Raw genomic sequence first — 23860 nt, 5'->3', positions numbered from 1 at the left:
TATTAAAATATTTCTGAATTTGAGAAATTATTTGTCATTTTGGTAAGAGGAAGAAAGAACAGTTGCATATAATTGGAACCAGAGATAGAACAAAGCACACAGTTGCTTCATGTACTAAAGAATTTTAGTGTTTGGCATTAGTGAAATTTGTTTTAATATGAACCTGATTATAACTCAAGCAATGTACAAAGATCCTATGATACCAATCAGGAAACTGTGTTTAGTATGATGTGTGATTTAGAATGATTGAGTACTGTATCACCAAACACTGTCTCAGTAAATATTTCTATTCCAAATTGCAGTGCATATTTGTCTTTATATGTTGTTATATGTTGTTTTTGTGTCCTGTGATACATCTAATTTGGCTGATTGAATTATGAATAGTTAGTAATTTTATTTGGGGAAAAGAGAAAATGGTGAGAAGCCCTCTAAATAAAGTAGAAAAGAATATAATATATAATGCAACTTTATTTTCAGTATGACTCTTCTACCTTGCTTTTATATTCTATTACAAGTTTCATAAATCTTATTTTATATGGACAGACTTTTATTGATCATCATGTATTTTAATTTTTTTGTCATAGTTGCCCTCCTGGTTTCTGTTGATTTTTTACCTTATATGTTAGTTTTGTGGTTATTTGCTTTAAAACTGAATTATAAGTGTAAAAATTGATATAAAACTGTTGTGCCTTTGATTCAGGAGGGAAAACTGTATTGAGCACAAAATTTTGATCACTTGTTTGTCATCTAAATGATATGCTTTGGGAGATAGTATCCTCTAATAAGTTAAATTGATATTTGTGTTATTTGCTGGATTATCAAATATATATTACTCTGGATTTTTTATCATAAATCTTGTGTTTAAAAAAATGTTTCAAGACCCCATTCCTCTTACTCAATTACAGTATACAGATGTGAAGAGTTTGAAGGAAGGATTGTTTCTACCTAATATAAGATCTTCAACACTACCAGTAACCAAAGAAAAGGAAAGGGGCAAAGTTGCACAGAGACAAAGGTCAGCAAGGATGCAAGAAACCAAAGACAAAGAAGTCAAATACTTAGATTTTAAGATATAAACTGAATGGCAAGAACTGTTTGTACATTGATTACTTTGGTTAGTAGATGTTTAGAATGTGCTATAGAGTTAGCAATGGTATAACTGTCTGCCAATTACTTGACAAACTCTCTAGTATTTCCATTTCCCTTACCCCTAACATCTTGTGAGTTACCAGTTACAGTTGACTCTATATCTGAATCATGTCGTTAATTTCCTATTCTTTTTGCCACCACTCTGCCTCAGCATATCATCTTTGCTTCCTAAATCATTTCTTTTCATAAGTTCAGACTCCACACAGCCATCAGGATTGTTAGTCTGAAAGTCAGATATTATGATGTCACTCACTACTTTAAAAACCTACGGTGGTTTCTAATTATAATCAAAAGTCGAAAACTCTTTAGCATAGCATTCAAGGTTTTTATAACCAGATATCATCCTACTTTTTTCTACCCTGCTATATACCGCCATTTCCTTTCACATGCTAACAGTATTATATTGCTCAGAGCTCCCTAACACCCAGTCAGACTCATGCCTCTGTTTTGATTAAGCCATTTCTTTCTTTGGGCTCAAGTCCCATAAGGTCCAACTAGAATGTACCTTCTTTTTCTGAAGTTTTCCTCATTGATTTCTCTTAGTCCTCACTGGAATGAATGGTTCCCCTCTCTGTGCTTCCATTATGCTGTCTACCTCCTGTTAAATCCCTTTTCACCTTGTAGATTGCCTTTGACAATGATTAACTCTGTGCAGATGCTAATTTGTTCTAATATCTATTATTTATTTAGCATAATGCCTGGCACAGAAGATCTGCACATCTTATTTAATCTTCACAGCCACCAGTAAAGTTGGTGTTACAGTACTATACATCATCCCAATTTTATAAATAAGGCCTCACAACTGGTCCATCGCAAAGCTTGAACCCCACCCTAAATCGATGTATTGTCTAAAGTCCTTACTCTTAGCCATTTTGCTGTTTTCTCTCTTCACACTTTTGATTCCTCAGTGCCTGCTCTTCAGTAGGTACTTTCTATACAAGCTTATTGACTGAATATAACTCCAATTCACACAGTAGTTTGTGGCAGGCTGGTAGTATCATCTTCAGTGAAAGGGAAAATGTACCATTCATAAAGATAAAATGTTTTTCAATATCTTCAAATTTCATGTATTGCTTATTGGGTCACAGAAGTGTTCAGCTTGGGGTTGGGATGGTTTATAAGTATGTCCAGCTTTTGTGTAACAAACACAGCATAGTAATGCACAACTATAAAACAGTTTAAATTGATTTCTAGGAGACTACTGCCCACTTAATTCTGTATTATAAATGTCCTTATAAGTCAGATAATCTAAGTGAACTTTCACTGGCATAGCACATTACATTTAAACTCTGAGATAGTATACAGTAAATGGAAGAATAGTTAGGATCAACAAAGGAATAGTTGTCTCTAAACACAAAATTGTGGGGGGTTTTAATTAGCTTATTTATTTATTCTAATTTGTTACACATGACAGCAGAATGCATTTCGATTCATAGTACATGAATGGAGCACAGCTTTTCATTTCTCTGGTTGTACACAAAGTAGAGTCATATTCATGTCTACATACATGTAATGATGTCCATCTCAATCTACTATCTTTCCTACCCCTTTGCCCCCTTCCTTGCCCTCCCTCCCCTTTACCCTATCCACAGTTCCTCCATTCCTCCCCACCCCACCCCCACTATGGACCAGCATCCACTTTTCAGAGAAAACATTTGGCCTTTGGTTTGGGGGAGTTGGCTTACTTCACTTAGCTAACTCCATCCATTTTGCATATATACCACAGGTTTTTTTTTTTTTTTTTTTTAATCTATCCATATGTTGAAGCACATCTAGATTGGTTCCACAATTTAGCTATTCTGAATCGTGGTGCTATAAACATTAATGTGGCTGCATCCCTGCAGTATGCTGTTTTTGGGTCCTTTGGTTATAAACCAAGGAGTGGGATAGTTGGGTCAAATGGGGGTTCCATTTCAAGTTTTCTAAGGAATCTCCATACTGCTTTTGATAGTGGTTGCACCAATTTGCAGTGCCACCAGCAATGTTTGATTAGTTTTGATTTACATTTCTCTAATTACTAGAGATGTTGAACATTTTTTCATATGTTTTGTTGATTGGCTGTTTATCTTCTTCTGAGAAGTGTCTGTTCAGTTCCTTAGCCCATTTATTGATTGGGTTATTTGGTTCTTTTCATGTTTTTTGAGTTCTTTATCCTGGAGATTAGTGCTCTGACTGAGGTGTGTGTGATAAAAGTTGCTCCCATTCTGTAGGCTCTCTCTTCACTGATTGTTTCTTTTGCTGAGAATAAGCTTTTCAATTTGAATCCATCCCGTTTATTGATTCTTGATTTTATTTTTTGCAATAAAGGAGAATTGTTAAGGAAGTTGGGACCTAATCTGACATGATGAAGATTTGTGCCTACTTTTTCTTCTGTTAGGCACAGGGTCTCTGGTCTAATTCCTCGGTCCTTATTGCACTTTGAGTTGAGTTTTATGCATGGTGAGAGATACGGGCTTGATTTCATGTTTCTGCATGTGAATTTCCAGTTTTCCCAGCACCATTTGTTGAAGAAGCTATCTTTTCTCCAATATGTTTTTGGCACCTTTGTGTAGGTATGAGATGACTGTATTTATGTGGGTTTGTCTCTGTATCCTCTATTCTGGATTGTTGGTCTACAAGTGTATTTTTGTGCCAATACCATGCTGTTTTTGTTACTATTGCTCTGTAGTATAGTTTAAGGTCTGGTATTTTTGTGATGCCACCTGTTTCACTCTTTTTGCTAAAGATTACTTTGGCTATTCTGGGTCTCTTATTTTTCCAGATGAATTTTATGATTGCTTTTTCTATTTCTATGAGGAATGTCATTGGGATTTTGATTGGAATTGCATTAAATCTATGTAGTATTTTTGGTAGTATGGTTATTTTGACAATTATTAATTCTGCCTATCCAAGAACCAGGGAGATCTTTGTCTAGTATGAGATCTTTCCATCTTCTAAGGACTTCTCTAATTTCTTTTTTAGTGTTCTGTAGTTTTCATTGTAGAGATCTTTTACTTCTTTCACTAAGTTGATTCCCAAGTATTTTTTTTCCCCTGAGGCTATTGTTAAGGGGGTAGTTTTCCTAATTTCTCTTCAGAGGATTCATCACTGCTGTACAGAAATGCGTTTGATTTATAGGTGTTGATTTTATGTCCGGCTACTTTGCTGAATTCATTTATTAGTTCTAGAAGTTTTCTGGTAGAACTTTTTGGATCCTCTAAGTATAGAATCCTGTTGTCAGCAAATAGTGATAGTTTGAGTTTTTCTTTTCCTATGTATATCCCTTTAATTTCTTTCACCTGTCTAATTGCTCTGGCTAGAGTTCCAAGATGTTAAATATGTTAAATAGAAGTGGTGAAAGAGGGCATCCTTGTCTTGTTCCTGTTTTTAAAGAGAATGCTTTCAATTTTTGTCCATTTAGAATGATGTTGGCCTGGGGCTCAGCATATACAGCTTTTACAATGTTGAAGTATGTTCCTTTTATCCCTAATTTTTCTAGTGTTTTGAATATGAAGAGGCGCAGTATTTTGTCAAATGCTTTTTATGCATCTATTGACATGATCATATGATTCTTATCTTTAAATCTATTGATGTGATGAATTACATTTATTGTTTTTCATATGTTGAACCAACCTTGCATCCCTGGGATGAAACCCAACTTCATTATGTTGTACTATCTTTTAATATGTTTTTGTATTCAATTTGCCAGAACCTTATTGAGAATTTTTGCATCTATGTTCATTAGATATATTGGTGTGAAGTTTTCTGTCCTTGATGTGTCTTTGTCTGATTTTGGAATCAGAGTTATATTGGCCTCATAGAATGAGTTTGGAAATCTTCCTTCTTTTTCTATTTCATGGAATGATTTGAGGAGTATTGGTATTCTTCTTTGAAGGTCTTGTAGAACTCAGCTGTGAATCTGTCTGGTCCTGGGGTTTTCTTGGTTAGTAGGCTTTTGATGGTCTCTTCTATTTCATTTCTTGAAATTGATCTGTTTAATTTGTGTATGTCATCCTGATTCAATTTGGGTAAATCATATGACTCTAGAAATTTGTCCATGCCTGTGATGTTTTCCATTTTATTGGAGTACAAATTTTCAAAAAATAGTTTCTAATTAACTTCTGTATTTCTGTAGAGTCCGTGTGATATTTCCTCTTTCATCATGGATTTTAGTAATTTGAGTTTTCTCTCTCCTTCTCTTCCTTAATGTGGCTATGTGTTTATCAGTTTTATTTGTTTTTTTCAAAGAAACAACTTTCCATTTTGTCAGTTTTTTCAGTTTCATTTGTTTCAATTTCATTGATTTCAGCTCTGATTTTAATTATTTCCTTCCTGTCTTCTACTACTTCTGGTGTTAATTTGTTCTGATTTTTCTAGGGCTTTGAGGTTTTTAAATTATTTTTTTAAATACCAAGTTGAAAAATAAATGACATCTATTAGTGCTTGAATAAATGATTATAAAAATCAGTTTTATCTTTTCTTAGGTTGTCTTAAGGGTCACATATAAATCAGAGCATAACACTTAACACTTTAAAATCTTGAGAGTGAACATTGTTAGTAAGAAATAGTGAGTTAATCTTTTATTATCATCTGATACTCCTTGTAGACTTAGTAAAATGTCATAAAAATGCAATTTTTTAACTTTACTTTTCTGTTATTTCTCTAGTGTTATTGATAACAATACTTGTAGTGGAAGGGATCGCTGTGGCCCAAAAGACCCAAGGTAAAGTACTTACAATGATAACTTACTACTTGTCCAGAACAGTGGGATGGCTTAATTGAAAGGACTGAAAAAAAAATTTGAGTACTATTTCTATAATCCTTCTGCATATTCCAATAACCTAAAGCTTTCTGTCAACCTATCAGCCTCATTTAACTGGATGTAACTTGTTAACTAGACTAAATCATCAACAAAAACCTTCTCCTGGTAAATTAATTTTTGGCATCACTAGTAGCTCCTAGCACACTGGATTATGTGTAAAATTTTAATGATATTCGTACTTTATCACTAAGCAAAAATAAAAAAAAAAATCCCTTGTTCCAATGAAAACAAATGAAACATTTCTCAATACCTTATTTGAAGCTCTTTGGTCCTATTCTAAGTATCCTGATGTAGAAAAAAAGATTAGCGTGTTTTTTGAGCCAGAATTTCATGTCATAGTTGGGTACATTTCCTTATAACCCTAATTGTTCTTTATTTTTGTCAGTTATACATGTACATGATAAAAATCCAAGTGTACTAAATAATTAGGAAAAAACCAGTCCTCCTCCTAGTCTACCCCAACCATCTTCTTGCTCAATATAAATAACTACTTTTTTAAACTGATTGTTTGGAATTTTCTCTCATATCTTTAAATAACATGCTATTCTTCTATTTCTTGATTATTTCAATTTTAAACATCTGATAGTGATTTCTCACCATGGATGGTGAATAATTTAGCTCTTTGACACACCTACTGTTCACCCCCATTCACAATGTTCTCTTCCATTTTTACCACCCTTCTCAATATAGCTATATTCTGGTTAAATCAGTATTCAGGGTTTATATTAAGTTACTCATCAAGTTTTTTCAATATGAATTTTGCATTTGGTTTTGGAAATTTGGGGGTTTTGTTAAATTTTTCAAAATCTCTCTCCTCCCTCCATTTTCTCTGTTCTCTCTCTGTAGGAATGCCATTATTTAATTTTGGCTCTATTGTTGTTTGTTTGTTTTTTTCCATCTGTCTTTTTGTTCCATGTGCTTTATTCTGTAGACCAGGAATTAGGAAACTTTTTCTGTAAACATTCAGATAATAAGTATTTAAGACCAGAGCACACCTACTCAGCTCTGCTGTTGGTGTGAAAGTAGCCACAGACAATACATATACATGACGGGCATGCATATATTCAGTAAAACTTTAGCACAACCACAGGCAGAGGTCAGATTGGCCCAAAACTTTTTCTAATATTTTCATTTCTTCTGTTTTTGGATGCATTCTTGTTTTATACATATGCTTTTTAAAAGAATGTCCTTGTTCTTGTTTTATTCATGTATTTGCTTTTCTCTTTCTCAGATTAAAGTTTTATGTTGTTACTGTCTTTAAAAAAATATTTTTCTTTTCTGTCTTTGTTTCCTTAGCGATCATTTTTCTCTGTTTGGGTCTGATTTTCAAATTAGTGGCTTTAAATATTCAGTGATTACTGAACATCTGTTCAGATTTTAAGAGGCGCACTGAAAAACTGCTCATTAGCAGTCTGCAGGTGTAAGTAAGGATTATCTGCTGTGGCCCTCACTGTGGAATGCCCTGACATTGGGCATCTCCTGGGTCTGCATCGTTGAATCTTTAGGAATGATTAGATTTCCCATTTAGAGACTCCATAACTCACTGAGGCCTTTGGTGAGCCCAGTAGGAGAAGCCCAGGAGTGTCATTCAGTATGTTAACACTCACTAATCAGTCTATGGGCATTTTTATCCTCAGCTACACCTGAGGTCTCCTATTCCATTAACTCTGTTTTACCTTCTCCAAAGAAATAATATATGAGCAGCAGCTGCCTAGATTTGTGGAGAAGATAAAGTATATGAAACAATTTAAATACAGACTTTATGTATATGTAAACAGCGTCATATTATTAAAATTACCAGTTTCACATAACCCCTCACTCTACTTCTAGAACTACCAGTTATTTCTTTTGTATCTACCTCCTTGTACTTACAAGTTTATGCCCTTAAAAAAAAATCCTTTTACTGCTTTTTAAGTGGAACTTGAGGAGGCAGCAGAACTGAATACTTGTGTTCAACTACAGTCTTTAAAATCTTTCTGTAATCTTTGAATCTTATTTGACTTTTGTGTTAAACTAAATATAAGGATGCCAGAGATAATTCCATAGATCCTTTTATTTTTATGTCAGAACTGAGTTTTATTAAATTTTACTGATTTATCAGATTCTCTTATATGGTTTTGTACTTTATTTCTATATTCTCTACATGGCAAACTTATCCTCCAGCACAAAGTTCCTCTAGCAAGCATAGCATACACAATCTTTTACTTCGTTCTGTGCTCAGTTTGTTGAACTAAATTTGGCAGTGGTCTTACAAAATTTTATATATATATTACAAGAGTGGGCAATTGTTTGGAAAGTTGTTGGGGAAAAAGAAGAATGCTATTCTGCTTTACTATAATTATGTTTAAATGCTATTTTTTCCCTAAGATGGACAAAATATTGGAATCAAGCACATTCCTGTAACCCAGTGTGGCATTTGGGTTCGAACCAGTAATGGAGGTCATTTTGCTTCACCAAATTATCCTGAGTCATATCCACCAAACAAGGAGTGTATCTACATTTTGGAAGGTATTTGACCAATTTTTTTATTGGATGAATTTTCTACTTTGTTGCAAAATTAACTGCATTGGTTAAAAATACCATGTTTAAGCCAGTTTGAACAAAATTTATATTTGAATTAAACTCTAGTAATGATTAGTATTTCTAAATATTGAATACATTAACAAAATGATAATTGAAATTTCATGAGAATTTTGAATCTCCTAAATTATGATTCAGTTAAGTGCATCAGTATGTATGAGAAATTCCTCTGTTAAAAACTTAAACTTACTGGCATTTTTTATTAGTCTTCATGCAAATTTATGTCCAAATTAGTGAATTCCCTTCATTTCTTCTGCTTATTCTTTTGTGTGTAATGATACATTTTATCTCATGAAATAAGTAACCAATAACTTTTCGAAGCTTCAATTTTAATCAGTCATATACATTTAATTTAATAAACAGCATTTGCCAAACAGAAGGTTACAATAGTTCTATAGAGTACATTATTAGTATTGTAAAATATGACATTTATTGTGACCTGTAAAAATTCTCATTATGATCCTTATCTATGAAGCATTAGAGTGATTGTTCTGTTTTTCTCATTTGTTTGTACATTTATATATTTCCATTTCTGTTGCCCTGATTTGCTTGCTTTTGTTTTATAGCTGCTCCACGTCAAAGAATAGAGTTGACCTTTGACGAACATTATTATATAGAGCCATCATTTGAATGTCGGTTTGATCACTTGGAAGTTCGAGATGGGCCATTTGGTTTCTCTCCTCTTATAGATCGTTACTGTGGCATGAAAAGCCCTCCATTAATCAGGTCAACAGGGAGATTCATGTGGATTAAGTTTAGTTCTGATGAAGAACTTGAAGGACTGGGATTTCGAGCAAAATACTCATTTATTCCAGGTAAAGAATAATCTTTTCAGTGGTTGAATATCTCACCCTGATTGCAGAATCCTAAGACTAGAAAAGAGATAATTTGGTCAAGTTAAGAAGATCAAGACTTTAAAGGGATTCTCAAGGTGAAAAGGAAATTAGTCTATGAACAAATAAACCTTAATAAAACTTGAAAGTAGAACCATATCATTTGAATTTTGAGGCATAATACAGATGATATCACATTTTCTTATTTTTCTTGTGTTTTATAAAACACATACTTAAGGTCCACAATATCAAAATAAATGTATTTTTAAATAATTTCAACATATTGTTTGGTTTTCACAATCCCCAAAAAAATTTTGGCAGGTTTTTTATTGGACTGATTTGACTTAGCTGCTCATTTGAATAAATGCTCTTGAAAATAATGAGCAATAGAAAAAATACTGTTCTGCACTTGTATTTAAAGATCTGGGTTTGAGTCTTTTTTCTGTCACCTAATAGCTGTAAGACCTAAGCACAGAGTTGTACCTGATGTTTGCCATTGGTGAAAGGGGTAATACCTACTGTATTAGTTTCCTGAGACTGACATAATTAATCACTACAAATTTGGACACCCAAACAATAAAAATATATCCTCATCATTCGGAGATCAAAAGTTCAATCTACCAGGACCTTACTCCATCTAGGAACTCTAGGGGAAAATCTTTTCTTTGTCTCTTCTAGCTTCTGGTAGCTGCTCCAACACTTCTGGTATCATAGCCATATTGCTCCAATCTCAGTCTCCATCTTCACATCTTTCTCCTCTTAAAATCTTAATTATATCTTTCACCTTGTAATATTTGCTTTTTAAAAAATATAAGGTTATACAGGTTATGGGGATTCTGATATAGATGTATTGGGAGGGGGCACTGTCCAACCTATTATAGGGTCTTACCTACCTCTGGTTCCTAAGAACGCTGTGAGAACAGTCAGAACATTACTTGTTTGCCCAAACTAACTTATAATTCATGTCATTAAATGTTATGGAAATTTTAAAGTTTTGCCTTAATATTTATTTGCCTACTGCTAAAATGACGACATTCCAAAAAAAGTAAAATTTGTCTTATAATCTTTATTTTTTTAAGAATAGTTTTAGGTTCATAGCAGAAATTGAGTAGGAAGTATATATCATACACCTCTTGCCTCTCATTACCACTTTGCAGCAGAGTGGTTCGTTTGTTAAAATCAATAAACCAACATTGACACATCATTATCATCCAAAATCATAATTTAGAGTTCATTCTTGGTTTTGTATGTTCTATGAGTTTTGACAAATGTATATTGACATGTATATTATAGTAGTATACAGAAAAGGTTCATTGTCCTAAAAATTCCATGGGGGTCCTCCTATTCATTCTCTCGCCTTATACCACTGGCAAAGAGTGATCTCTTTACTATCTCCATAGTTTTGTCCTTTCCAGAATGCCACATAAAATTGAAATCATAAGTATGTGACCTTTTCAGATTGGCTTTGCTCATAAGTTCCTCCATGTCTGTTTATGGCTTGACTGCTCTTTCTTTCATTTTTTTTTTTTTTAGCACTGAATGAAACTTTATTATCAGATGTACCACAGTTTATCCATTCTATTAAAGGATGTTTTGATTGCTTCCAAGTTTTAGTAGTTGGGAGTAAAACTGCTGTAAACATCATGTGTAGGTTTTTGTGAGGATGTAAGTTAACTGGTTTGGGTAAATTGTGATATATATTACAACATGGATAAAACTTGATACATGCTAAAAATAAAATTAGCCAGAAACAAAAGGATCAGTGCTATGTGGGTTCACTTATGTAACATATCTAAAGTGGTCACATTCATACAAACAGAAAGAATTTAATTGCCAGTGACTTAAGAAGGGTAGAATGAGGAATTAGTGTTTAATGGATACAGACTTCCAGCTTGGGATGATAAGGAAAAGTTCTGGAAATGAAGAGTGGTGGTAATTGCACAAGTTAAAGGCCAACCTTGGCAACTTAGGAAGACCCAGTCTCAAAATATAGTTTTAGAAAGTGCTGGGGGTATAGCTCAGTGTTAGAGCACTCGGTCTACCAAAACACTGGTTTCCAGTGCCTGAAAAAATTATAAAAGCTGGCTTAGTTAAAAATTGGTCAGGTATTCAATTTCTATTAACTGAAGACACTATTATAAAAATAATCTTACATATGATTTATCGGTAGCAAAAACACTACTCTTATTTGAGTAATGTTTTAAGATATTTTTGAAAGAATCACCTTGTATATTAAGATGCTTAATTTGGACAAAAGAAGCTCTTTTCCCTCTATCTTTATATATTATTAGAGAAGCTTTATATGGATTATAGTTAAAATATAGACAAATTATGAAATTCATAGGATTTTTAGATTTTTTTGACCTTTCATTTGCACTTTATGATGCTTCAGAGTTTCTACAGACATTATATTTAATTTTATTCAAATGACAATAATGTCAGGAAGATTGTGTTTTATAGATCCTATTTTATAGATGAGGAAACTTAGAGATGAAGATTTTCTTGTAGATGCCAAATATAAGAGTAGGAGCTGGGGTTGTGGCTCAGTGGTAGAGCATTTGCCTAGCATGTGTGAGGCACTAGGTTTGATTCTCAGCACCACATATAAATAAATGAATAAAATAAAGGTTCATCAACAACTAAAAAAAAAAATTTTTTTTAAATCCAGGACTAAATTCTAATTCTCTAAGCAACTTTTTCTTTTTTGTTGCCTTTGTGATATAAGTAAAGATTCTGCAGTTTCATTGTTAGAAGAAAGGAAGATGTTCCATGTCAAAATAAATAGGCAATGCCTAATTTGCTAAAATGTGACTATATCTGCTGTTATTAAAAGTCATGTTTATAAAATAAATTTTTTGTTATTATTTTATTATCATTTTTATTTGTTCCACTTAATTGTACATGATAGAATGCATTTCAATTCATCATACACAAATGGAGCACAACATTTTGATTCTCTAGTTGTACGTGATGTAGAGACGCCCCATTCATGCAATCAAGGGTAATGATGTTCATCTCATTCCACCATCTTTTCTACCCCTATAATATAAAATAAATTTTGTCTAGGGAGTAGTAAATCTAAAAGAAAACTATTAACAGTTGTAAGAAATTATTGTCTTTTAATGAAATTCTCTAATCTTGTTAAGATGGAGGCTCTCAATCAATATTACTTCCTGGATTTAACTAGATAATTGTGAGAATTTTAAAACAATAAGGATAAAACCTTAAAATTCTTTCCTTCATATGAAAAATTCTGATTAACTTGCCAGTTAGCTCCTGACTTTTTCACCCAGTACCACTTAAGATTTAAATTTACTTTTGACATTTTTCTGCAAAAGGGCTGTAGTGTCCTATTAGTTGTCGCCTTTTAGCAAGGATGAGTTTAAGTTTAAAAAGGACAGTCCCTGAGACGTATTCTAAATAAAGCTCCTAATTTATTTCCACTTTTTTCCAATTTGTAGTTTAATAACTTTCTAAAGTGTCTGGAATTTAAAAGACAGTTTTAACAAGAATTGAGCATCCCATTACATAAAATAAACTATGTATGAAATAGGTTTTCCAAGATAAGGATTCTAAGACATTTTTGACTCTCCAGCAGTTTTTTTTATTCTAGTATTTTGGTGAATGCAGGTCATATCTGAACTTTAAGGTAGTATGTACAGAAACCCCTGTCTGTAATTTTAAAAAATTTCTTATGGTAAAATGTACATAGCATAAAATTTACTCTTTAACCATTCATAAATCTCCAATTTGGTGGCATTATGTACATTCACAATGTTTTGCAACTATCACCACTACTTTTACTATGCAAAAAAATTTATTAAGACAAATTTTAATGTGATTCAGCCAAAATAACTTTCATTTATTTTTAAAGGTTGCACTAATATTTCCTTGTGTTACCACATTTTGTTTATCCCTTCATTGGTCAACAGACTACTACTTTTGGTAATTGATGTGAGTTCTCAAGCAGCATAAGTTATTAATTCATGATGGGATCAAAAATATGAACATCATCATTAAATAAATATTGATTCTTTAAGTGAGTTCATAAATGGACTGTTGAGGTAAACTAATATTTAAGCCTTAAAGTAATTCAATACAAATAACTTTCTTCTTTTTTCTGTTACAGATCCAGACTTTACTTACCTAGGAGGTATTTTAAATCCCATCCCAGGTTTAGTATATTACCTCTTTTTCCCCATGGCATTTTTGATCAGTCTTGTTTTCCTTTGAACGTCATTCATTTATTCTCTCTAGATTGCCAGTTCGAGCTCTCGGGAGCAGATGGAATAGTACGTTCTAGTCAGGTAGAACAAGAAGAAAAAACAAAACCTGGCCAAGCAGTTGATTGCATATGGACAATTAAAGCTACTCCAAAAGCTAAGGTATTATTATGTATTGAGTCACTTCAGGGAAGAACATAAGACGTGATTTGTATAAATTGTTGCTTTTGTTCATGCAAATATTTGTTGATTATATAAACTGATACTACAACACTACAACTTTAAAAAAACTTAATTTTACTTCACTTACTTTATTGGGCACCAGCACTGTTAGAGTTAAATAAACAAATATAAATTTCAGGAAGTTTACACATACATTAAGGTTCTTAATTTTAAAAGTCTAAGATTCTAAAAATCTAGCTGGACTTGGTGTTGTATATCTGTATTCCCACCTACCGTGAAGGTTGAGACAGGAGGATAGCAAGTCCAGCCCAGGCGATATAGCAAGACCTCATTTAAAAAAATAAACGATCTTAAAATCTGTAGATTCCTAATGGTGAGTACAAATATTGATCAGTTTATCATTAAAAATATTTTGTTTGGTTAAGAAAATTAGGCTTCAAGAGGTTAGAGTCTTCTTGAAGGTCTCAGAGTTGGTTATACTAACCAGTGTAAAATATGTTGAATTCTGTGTTCTTACACATCAGCTGTCCTCTACTAATTATGTAGAGCTTTTGTTTAGAAGTACCTCAGAGAAGAATGTTGTAAATAACTCTAACAGGTTGAGATTGATTGCTAATTAAGGAATATCAACAGAGTCAAAAATTAGATTTAATATATGTTTATGAAGAGAGACGGGGTGGGAGAATATACCTTTAAAAGAATCATGAAAATCAGATTTACAGCTGGGCATGGTGATGCATGCCTCTAATCCCAATGGCTAGGGAGGCTGAGGCAGGGGAATTGCAAGTTCAAAGCCAACCTCAGCAACTTAGTGAGGCCCTAAATAGCTTAGAACTAGAACCCTCAGAGGGAGATGACTGATGTGAAAGGGTAAATTTAAAAAAATATATCTACTGGGCTGGGGTTGTGGCTCAACAGTTGAGTGCTTACCTAACGTGTGAGTCACTGGTTTCAATCCTCAGCACAACATAAAAATAAGTAAACAAAGGTTTTTGTTCATATACAACTCTAAAAAATTGTTTTAATTAAATATATCTACTGGCACATGTCAGTGACAAAGAATGTATTTTTATGGGCTTGTTCTTAGAATGGGGTTGGAGGTAAGGCTGGGTTCCCCTAGGACTCTCACTAGAAATGTGTCTTTGGTTTTGGGATATGAGTTTACATTCCCTGCTCAATCCAGGAACCATGGAGCCCCAAAATTAACAAAAATGGTCCTAGGCTCATAAAACCTTTTGAGGCATCTAGCTACAGAGTTGCCATTCATAAACCACCATTGCAGATAATCTCACACATCCAAAAGAAAACACCTATGCTCACAACCTACCCTTGAGATAGGAGTAGACAAAACAATCAGGTTGTCTCCAAAAGGATGCTATTTAGATTGTCACTAGCACCATCGATAGCAAAACAGAAGCTCAACAACAACAGAATAATATCTTCAAAATTTTGAGAGGAAAAATAATGACTGACAACCTCCATTTCCATATTGAATTCTATGATTCAAACATGAGGGCAATATTGAGGTAATTTGCCACAGTCTGGCTGGGCACAAAATAACCGAGCCACCACAAACCTTGTAGATTCAAACAGCAACTCTTTATTCCCGAACTCTCACCGGCACTCTACACTCATGTTCTGGGAAAAATCCACACCTCCACCAGGCTCTGCATCCCAAAATACTCTCTGAATCCCGCGAGAACTCAAAGGAACTCAAGGAGCGGGTGGGCGCCTGAGGCAGCAGGATACGCCCTATTCCCAGCAGGAATCACCTTAAACCTGGAACCGCCCTATTCCCAGCAGGATACACCCTAAACCTGGACCCACCCTAATCCAGCAGGATCCTCCCTAAACCCAGATCCACACAGGTCCTTGAGCAGGGTCACCTTTCTCAAACAATCATGCAATGTCACTGCAAATGACCTGGGTCCGAGGCAAGCCCATTTCCACAATGGAGAGTCCTCCCTCTAAGCAACATGGGGTAGGCTGACAAAATGCCATGCGTCATTTCTACTTGGCAATGGCTCTCAGCAGTAATTCTAGGCAAAAAATAATAAATGAAGCAAATGCTATAGTTAAAATTCAAATATATCCTGCTTACAGGAAAATTTGAAAATGGAAAACTAAAAAATAACAGGCAAATACCAAAAGAGAATGGATGGAACTATAAAAAATAAAAATCAAGAAGGTCACCAATTCACAAAGAAGTTAAAATAATGTAAAATTATTACAAATTAATGTAGCCTCAGAATGTTTAAGCTACAGATTCATCATTGCCAGGGGAAAAGTAAGAAATCCAAAGTTACAATGGGAACATTTTTTTCTTCTTAATGATTAATTGACCAAATGTACAAAAAAGTTATTAAGGCTCAAAAGATTTAAACAACACAAGTATACGTAATCGACATGTATCTTGCACAGAATATCCAGAGAACATTCATTCTCTACGTGTGAAACATTTATCAAAACTAGTCTATAGAGTTGGCTAATAAAGGAAATTTGAACATACAACAGTGCTTGGGATTATGCAGAGCTTTCTTTGAAAAAATACAATTAAACTAGGAATCGGCAACCAAGAAATTACTTTACAACCTTATATATTTGGCAATTTGTTCATATATTTGGAAACTGAATAATATTCTACTTATTCATAGATCAGAAGAAATCAGGATAGAAATCTGAAAACATTTAAAACTCAATAAAAGAAATACCACATGTCAAAAAGTTGTAGGGGGCTGGGGCTGGGGCTCAGTGGTAGCATGCTTGCCTAGCATGTGTGAGGCATTGGGTTCGATCCTCAGCACCACATAAAAGATAAACAAAGGTATTGTGTCCATTTATTTAAAAAAAAAAAAAAAGTTGTAGGATGCAGCTATACACCAGTATTTTGAGAACTTTTACGACCATACACACTTCCATTAGAAGAAAAAAAGCTTGAAATTTAATGAGCTAAGATTCAACTGAAGACATTTAAAAATGACAAATCTAAGGAAAGATAATGATTTTAAAAGCAGAAATAAATTCTTTAAAAATCAACAAAACCAAAAATTAGTTCTTTGTGAAGGATAACAATAAGCAATTCACTGGCAAAATTTATCTAGAAAAAAAGACACATCCACATAAAATCAGAATTGGAAAACGTCATAAATAAACTACAGCAAAGGTTAAAAACTCTTTAAGGAACTCAAGCAAAAAAAAAAAAAAAAAAAGTCAAGTAATCTGAATAAACCTTTCTCAAAAGAAGATACACAAATTACCAACAAGTATATGAGAAAATGCTTAGCATCGATAATTATCAGGGAAATGCAAATCAAAACTACAGTAAGATATCTTAGTGTTACAATAGCCATTATAAAATACCAAAATCAACAAATGTTGAGGAGGAAGTAGAGAAAGAGGAATTTTTATACATCATTAGTGGGAATGTAAATTAGTTACCAGTATTACAGAAACAGTGTCATTTTCTCAAAAAAAAAAGTAAGAATAGTTTTGATATGAGATATGATCCACCAATTCTGCTACATGGCACATATCCAAAGGAAGAGAAATCAGTATGTCACACAGATAATTGCACCTTTATATTTTTGCAGCATTATTTACAATAGTCAAGATATGGGATCAACCAGTACAACAAATTGTAAATGGCAGGGAGGAGCTAATGACATTAAGAGACAATTAGAAGTTCAAACACTGTGTTTGATATTAAGAAATTGGCTGGTTTGATAATAGTGTAGAGGTTATTTTTTAAGTGACTTTAACACTACATAATAGAACTATTTATAGATTAAATGGAATTAGTCTAATAGGTAAGGGGCAGAAGTGAGGAGACACATAGATAAAGTTTAAATAAGATTGAAATGATAATTGTTAAACTTAGGATAAGTGAGTATATAATTTATTCTGTCTGCTTTTTTGTTAATAAGTGTTTTAGGTTATCATAAGAGATAAACAGTTCTTTGCTAGTATAAAAAATGAAGTATATAAGCAAAAGAGGAAAAATATATCTGAAGTTTTTAGAAATACTTATTATATGTAATTTCTATCAGAATGGAGGTGATAGACAGTCAGTTAAAAGATAACTTGTTAGAAATTGTCCAATCTGAAATACAAAAAAATATTGAGAACCAATTAAGAAGCCTGTAGGACAATTTCAGTAAGCCTAACATATCATTTTAAATTCTAGAAGGAACAGAGATTAGTAAAGAACAAATACTTCAAGAAAAACTTGCTAAAAGGTTCCAAATTTAGTGAAAGACATGAATTTTTAGATGTGAGAAGCTCAGTGAATACCAAAGAGGATAAAAAAGTTACAAATAAAATTTTAAAATAAATAAACCAAGGCCTACACACATCAAAACCAAATTATTTGAAACCAAAGACTGAGATCTTAAAATCAGCCAGACAAGAATGGTGCTTTCTAAGGAAGCAGTGATGATAGTGATTGGGTTTATCTGTAGAAAATCATGAAAACCAAAGATGATAGTTCAAAATCTTTTTGAGTGCTAGGAGAAGAAAAAAAAATTGGAATGAGGGCAAAATGAAGGCACACTCTGGTGAAGAGTGACGAAGAAAATTTGTTGTCTGTAGGCCTGTTACAAAAGAAATTACTAAATGAAGTTCTTTAGAAAAAAGAGAAATAATACAAGAAAGAATGATGGAATTAGCAGGATGCATTGACACACTCCTTTAAGTCTGGGGCTGTGAGGAAGAAGGATAATAAGTTTGAGGCTAGCCTCAACAACTTAGTGGGACACTAAGCAAAATAGCAAGACCCTGGGGATGCCAAGGCAGGAGGATCGCAAGTTTAAGATAATCCTCAGCAACTTCCTGTTTCAAAAAGGGCAGGGGATGATTTAATCTCCAATACCCAGAGGGGACAGGTGGAGGGTTGGGGCGTCATGGAACTTCATGAATGAAAGTTAATGAACAACAAATGTCTGGGCAAATATAAACCATCTTACCAATATCAAGAATGAAAGAGAGGCTATCATTCTACCCGTTAAAAAATAATAATAAAATATAGTACAACTCTATGCTCAAACATCAGATGACTGAATGTGGTCAAGTTCCTTAAAAATCTACATGCTACCAAATGTATCCAATAACTATATGAAGTAAATCATCCCATATTTATTCAAATATTGAATTCATAATTTAAAATCTAACAAAACCCAGGCCTAGATGGATTTGCCAGCATATTGTACCAAACATCTAAGAAAGATACGATGCCTGTTCTTTACAATCGCTTCCAAGAAATGAAAGAGGAGGGTACAATGTAAACTAATTTTATAAAACACAATACTCTGATATCACCAGAGATGTAAGGAAACTACTTATTAATTCATTAAGAAAACGATGCCAAAACCCTCAACAAAAGATTAGTAAATCTGATATAGCAATGTATAAAAAGTATACTATATCACAGTGAAGAGTGGTTTATCCCGTAAATGCAAGACTGATTCAGCATCTGAAAAAAATCAATGTAATTCACCATAAAAGAGCTAAAATTGACCTTAAAAAAAGGATACAGACATCTCCATTTGTTAGAATTCAGTACCCATTCGCAATAAAAATAAATCTCAAAAAAGTTTGCATAACCTGATTAAGGATAGCTACAAAAGCCTCCTGCTAATATCACCTTTAATGGTGAGAACTTGAATACTTGTCCCTTTGGAATTTGTAACTAACTCCTATTCAACATCATACTAGAAATTGTAGCCAATGCAAAAAGGAAAAATATACTGTCTTTGTAGATATACGTGATTGATTATCTGTATAAAAAATTCCATTAACTCTACCCAAAAAAATTTTAAATTCCTGAAACAAAAATGAGTTTAGCAAGTTTGCAGGATATAAAACCAATATACAAAATAAGTCTGTCTTATTATTTACTACTAATACCAGTCAGTTGAAAATTAAGAAAACAATACCCTTTCTAAAAAGCTTCTTACAAGTATATGCACCATCCATAAACTGAAAATGTGTAGAACACTGATTAAAAGATTAGAGACCTAAATGAAGAGATGCACTGTGTATATGTATTGATAGACTCTGTTACACTAAAATGTCAGTTCTTCAGAATTGATTTGTATAGTTGAACACAATTCCCATCAAAATCCCAGTCGTACTTTTGTAAATATTAACAAACTAATTCTAGAACTTAATGGTAAGTAAATAATACTGTTAAAGAATGAAGATGGAAGATGGAGATTTACTGTAAAACTTCAGTAATCAAGATAATGTGATATTGACAAATTGGTACAGGTCAATGGAACAAAATAAATAGCCCAAGAGATTAGATTTGTGTAAACATGGTTAATTGCTCTCTGACATATACACAGCAGTTAGTGGAGTTAGGGTAGTCTTCAGCAGATGGGGATGGAACAACATAAGTCTGCAGTTTTTGCACTTTGACATTTATAAAGTACCTCACACAAAACCTAAATATATATTATAACCATAAACGTTAAATTGTAAGTATCTAGGAGAAAATCTTTTCTTCCTTTTTCCCCAATGCTGGGGATCTAACTTGACCTGCTCTGTGCTAGCTAGGTATCTACCACTGAGCTTTACCCCAAGCTCCAGAAAAAAATGACTTTGGGTTAGACAGTTCTTAGATAGGACACGAAAGAACTATCCATAAGTGAAAAATGTGTGTGTGTATGTGCGTGTGTGGATAAATTGGACTCATCAAAATAAAAAGCTTTTCCCTGTGAAGGATGTTATTGAGTGAAAAGCCACTGGTTGGGAAAAGACTTTTGCAAATCACCGTTTTTTCTGGAAGACTTCTTTTTTCCAGAACTCAAACTCAATAGTATGCAGACAACCCAATTCTTTTAAAATATTTTTTAGTTGTAGATGAACACAACGCCTTTATTTATTTATTTTTATGTGGTGCTGAGGATTGAACCCAGTACTTAACACGTGCGAGGCAAGCGCTCAACCACTGAGCCACAGCCCTGGCCCCAACAACCCAATTTTTTTTAAAAAATTTTATTCTAATTTGTTATACATGACAGCAGAATGCATTACAATTCATATTCCACATATAGAGCACATTTTTTCCATATTTCTGGTCAACAACCCAATATTTAAGTGGGAAAATTTTATCAGACAATTCAAATAACATTTAGTCACTACAAAAATGCAGATTAAGACCACAGTGAGATAGTAGTATATCACAATGATATACCGCCATTAAAACTGCTTATTTTAAAAAAATAATACCAAACCAGACTTGGTGGCATATGCGTAAAGCCCAGCTCTGGAGGTTGAGGCAGGAGGCTTGCTTTAAGAATTAAAGACTAATCTTGGAAACAGTGACACCACCTTCCACCAAAGAAAAAATAAAAGAAAGAAAAAACGCTGAATCCTGGAAACCTAAAGAGTAACTGAAACTCTGATACATTCCTCGTGGGAATGCAAAATGATATACCACTCTGGAAAACATGGTAATTTTCTATAAAATTGCCATGTGACTCTGGTTTTTTCTGAATGTGTACCCAGGAGAAATGAAAGTGGTTCATATAATAAATATGCAAATATTTATAGCAGTTTTGTCCATAATAATCAAAAGCAAAGAAAGGTTCAGGTTTCTTCTGCTGTTAAAAGAATAGACTCAGGCATATCCAGACAGTATAATCTTTTCAACATTAAAAAGGGGCATTCTATTGACAAATGCAATACTCTCAAGTAAATCATGCTAAACAAGCTATGTACTATATGACTTTATGTAAAGCTCTGGGAAAAGTCACACTATAGGACAGACACCTGCAAAGTAGCAAGCAACTTGACAGATTTTCCCTGGAGGCAGGGGTGGTTCAGGGAACATTTCTTGAGATGTTAGCAAGAAGTGAGTAATGGAAACTCCTAATTTGCTTTAGGAGCATAAATTGCTATAGTCATTTGTCAGCATACTCTGTTAAAGCTGAAAGGTGATATGTTAAAACAGTAAGTACAATTCTGGATAGATACCCAAATGAAATCATCATTTATATGTGTAATGAGAATACAAGAATATTTGCAGCAGTATTAATAAATTTTAAAAGTGAAAGCAACTAGAACCCCATAAAAATATGGAAAGTGGTTTATAAGTGATAAAAAGTTTTAAAATAATACTATATATTTTTTAGATTCATAAACATTAAAATATAATTACAAATCAAACTAAAGATACATAGGAAGGGTAATGGGAACACAGGCTTTAATCGAATCAGCAATACTTTTTTTATATTTGACAATATTTAACATTTAGATATTTATTTCCATGAAATTAAATGATATGTTTTAGAACTCCATATTCCTCTTTATTGAAACATTTTGTGAAAGATAATTCCACATTCACAGATATTTTAGGAGTATTATCCGGATTATTGACTAGTAGAGATTGTGCTAATTTTCATTAATTTTTAAGTAAAAAAGTTATACTCAGTTATAAAAAATGACTTCAATCCTTTTTTAAAAATTGTTAAACATCGCGGGGGTGGGGCTGGAGTGTGGCTCAGTGGAAGAGCACTTGCCTACCACGTGTGAGGCACTAGGTTCGATGCTCAGTACCACATAAAAAAAGCAAAGGTATTGTGTCCATCTACAACTAAAAAAAAATTTTTTTTTTAAATTGTTAAACACAGGGCTGGGGCTATAGCTCAATGGCAGAGCGCTTGGCTAACACGTGTGAGTCACTGGGTTCAATCCTTAGCACCACATGAAATAAATATGTTGTCCATCTACAAATACAAATAATAAAAATAAATAAAATGTTATATCAGACATTAAAAAACAATGTTAAACACAATGAACAAACACCTGGTTTTATTTAAGAAATTTAAAGAAAAAAGATGAAAGGCCATCATAACCACTGAATACTTGAAATAGTATAAACTAGTTAATGAGTGATATTTAAGAAAAATATGCCACTTAAGATTATATTTTACTAAAAGTACAATGTAAATAATTCAGACATCTTGGTAATTTAGCTGATATTTAGTTTTGCCAGTTCATAATTACACAAAGCTACTAACTTACTACCTGCTCTGAGCGAGTTATATTGAATATAACTGAGCATATGGTCCTCTGATCAGAAGACCTTAAAATCTAAAGGAGGAAATAATTATAGTATTAGGGATACCTACCACCATGGAACTATGAGCAGGGTGATTTGGTTATATAAATAATGGCGAAATCTATAAGGTCCAATGATAATATTTAAGAAAATGCAATTTGTATGTTAAAATACATGCATGAAAATAAGTTTTAGAATGGAAAACCTATTTCATAACTAAATGTCTGGCATTCTCATGGAAGTGGCAAACTGGTCATTTCAAATAAACCAAACTTGGTCAAAATTTGAGCTATATTTTAATGCTTTTAAGTTTCATGCCCTCAAAGTAGTTTAAAAGGTAAAAAATATGTGACAAAACTTTTTGTTTCATTAAGCCCTTTAAATAAAAGGGTGGGGTGACTTACCACAACTTACCAATAATAACTAGAAAATGTGTACTCATTAGGTATCTTCAGTGGAAATTTAGGGGAAATCTTTATTCTTCACTCATTGAATTTTTATTTTAATTTTAGAGTGACACATGAGTATCTACAGTCAAGAGGGTGAGAAGAGTGCGGGTGTGTGTGTGTGTGTGCGGGTATGTGTGTGTGCACGTGTGCACATACACATTGTGAAGCAACCTATGAAGTGAGAAGAAGACACTTTAGACTTAGACTAACCTAACCTGGGTTCAAATTCTTGCTCTGAATAACCCTGGGCAAGTTCCTGAGTCTCTTCATAAATAATGATACCTACTTCATGAACCTCTTCTAAAGATTAATGCTTTGCCTTTTTAAGCCAAAGATGTATAAAGATGTAAAAGAAATATTCAAACAAGAATGAGCCAAGTGTATTTTAAGAAAACTTGGTGCCAGGTATCAAACTCCCTGTAAAATTTTAATAAAGAAGATGCTAAAGGTGTTTACTTTGAAAATACAATTAATATCATCCAGTCCAAAAAATATAGAGTGTTTTAAGGGGTGGAATGTTAAAACATCAATTAAGTGTGCAACAGTAGAGTAGTGGGTAAGTGAATGGTATTCTGATGGGT

The 23860-nt window shown here is 33.2% G+C and overlaps 1 protein-coding gene across 1 annotated transcript in view; it reads left to right on the top strand.

Annotated features, from left to right (window-relative positions):
- The window catches only part of Neto2 (neuropilin and tolloid like 2), a 42175-nt gene that overhangs the window by 5470 nt on the left and 12845 nt on the right, over positions 1 to 23860 (top strand). Inside the window, exons 2-6 of the mRNA XM_076837553.2 lie at positions 5795 to 5851; positions 8318 to 8458; positions 9097 to 9345; positions 13493 to 13516; positions 13621 to 13748. Coding sequence (XP_076693668.2) covers positions 5795 to 5851; positions 8318 to 8458; positions 9097 to 9345; positions 13493 to 13516; positions 13621 to 13748 — 599 coding nt within the window. The remainder of the gene's footprint in view (positions 1 to 5794; positions 5852 to 8317; positions 8459 to 9096; positions 9346 to 13492; positions 13517 to 13620; positions 13749 to 23860) is intronic.

The sequence above is a fragment of the Callospermophilus lateralis genome, chromosome 18 (assembly GCF_048772815.1).
Source record: "Callospermophilus lateralis isolate mCalLat2 chromosome 18, mCalLat2.hap1, whole genome shotgun sequence".
Taxonomy (NCBI): domain Eukaryota; kingdom Metazoa; phylum Chordata; class Mammalia; order Rodentia; family Sciuridae; genus Callospermophilus; species Callospermophilus lateralis.
Note: the sequence above shows the minus strand (reverse complement) of the source record. Positions and strands in the feature narration are given on the sequence as shown.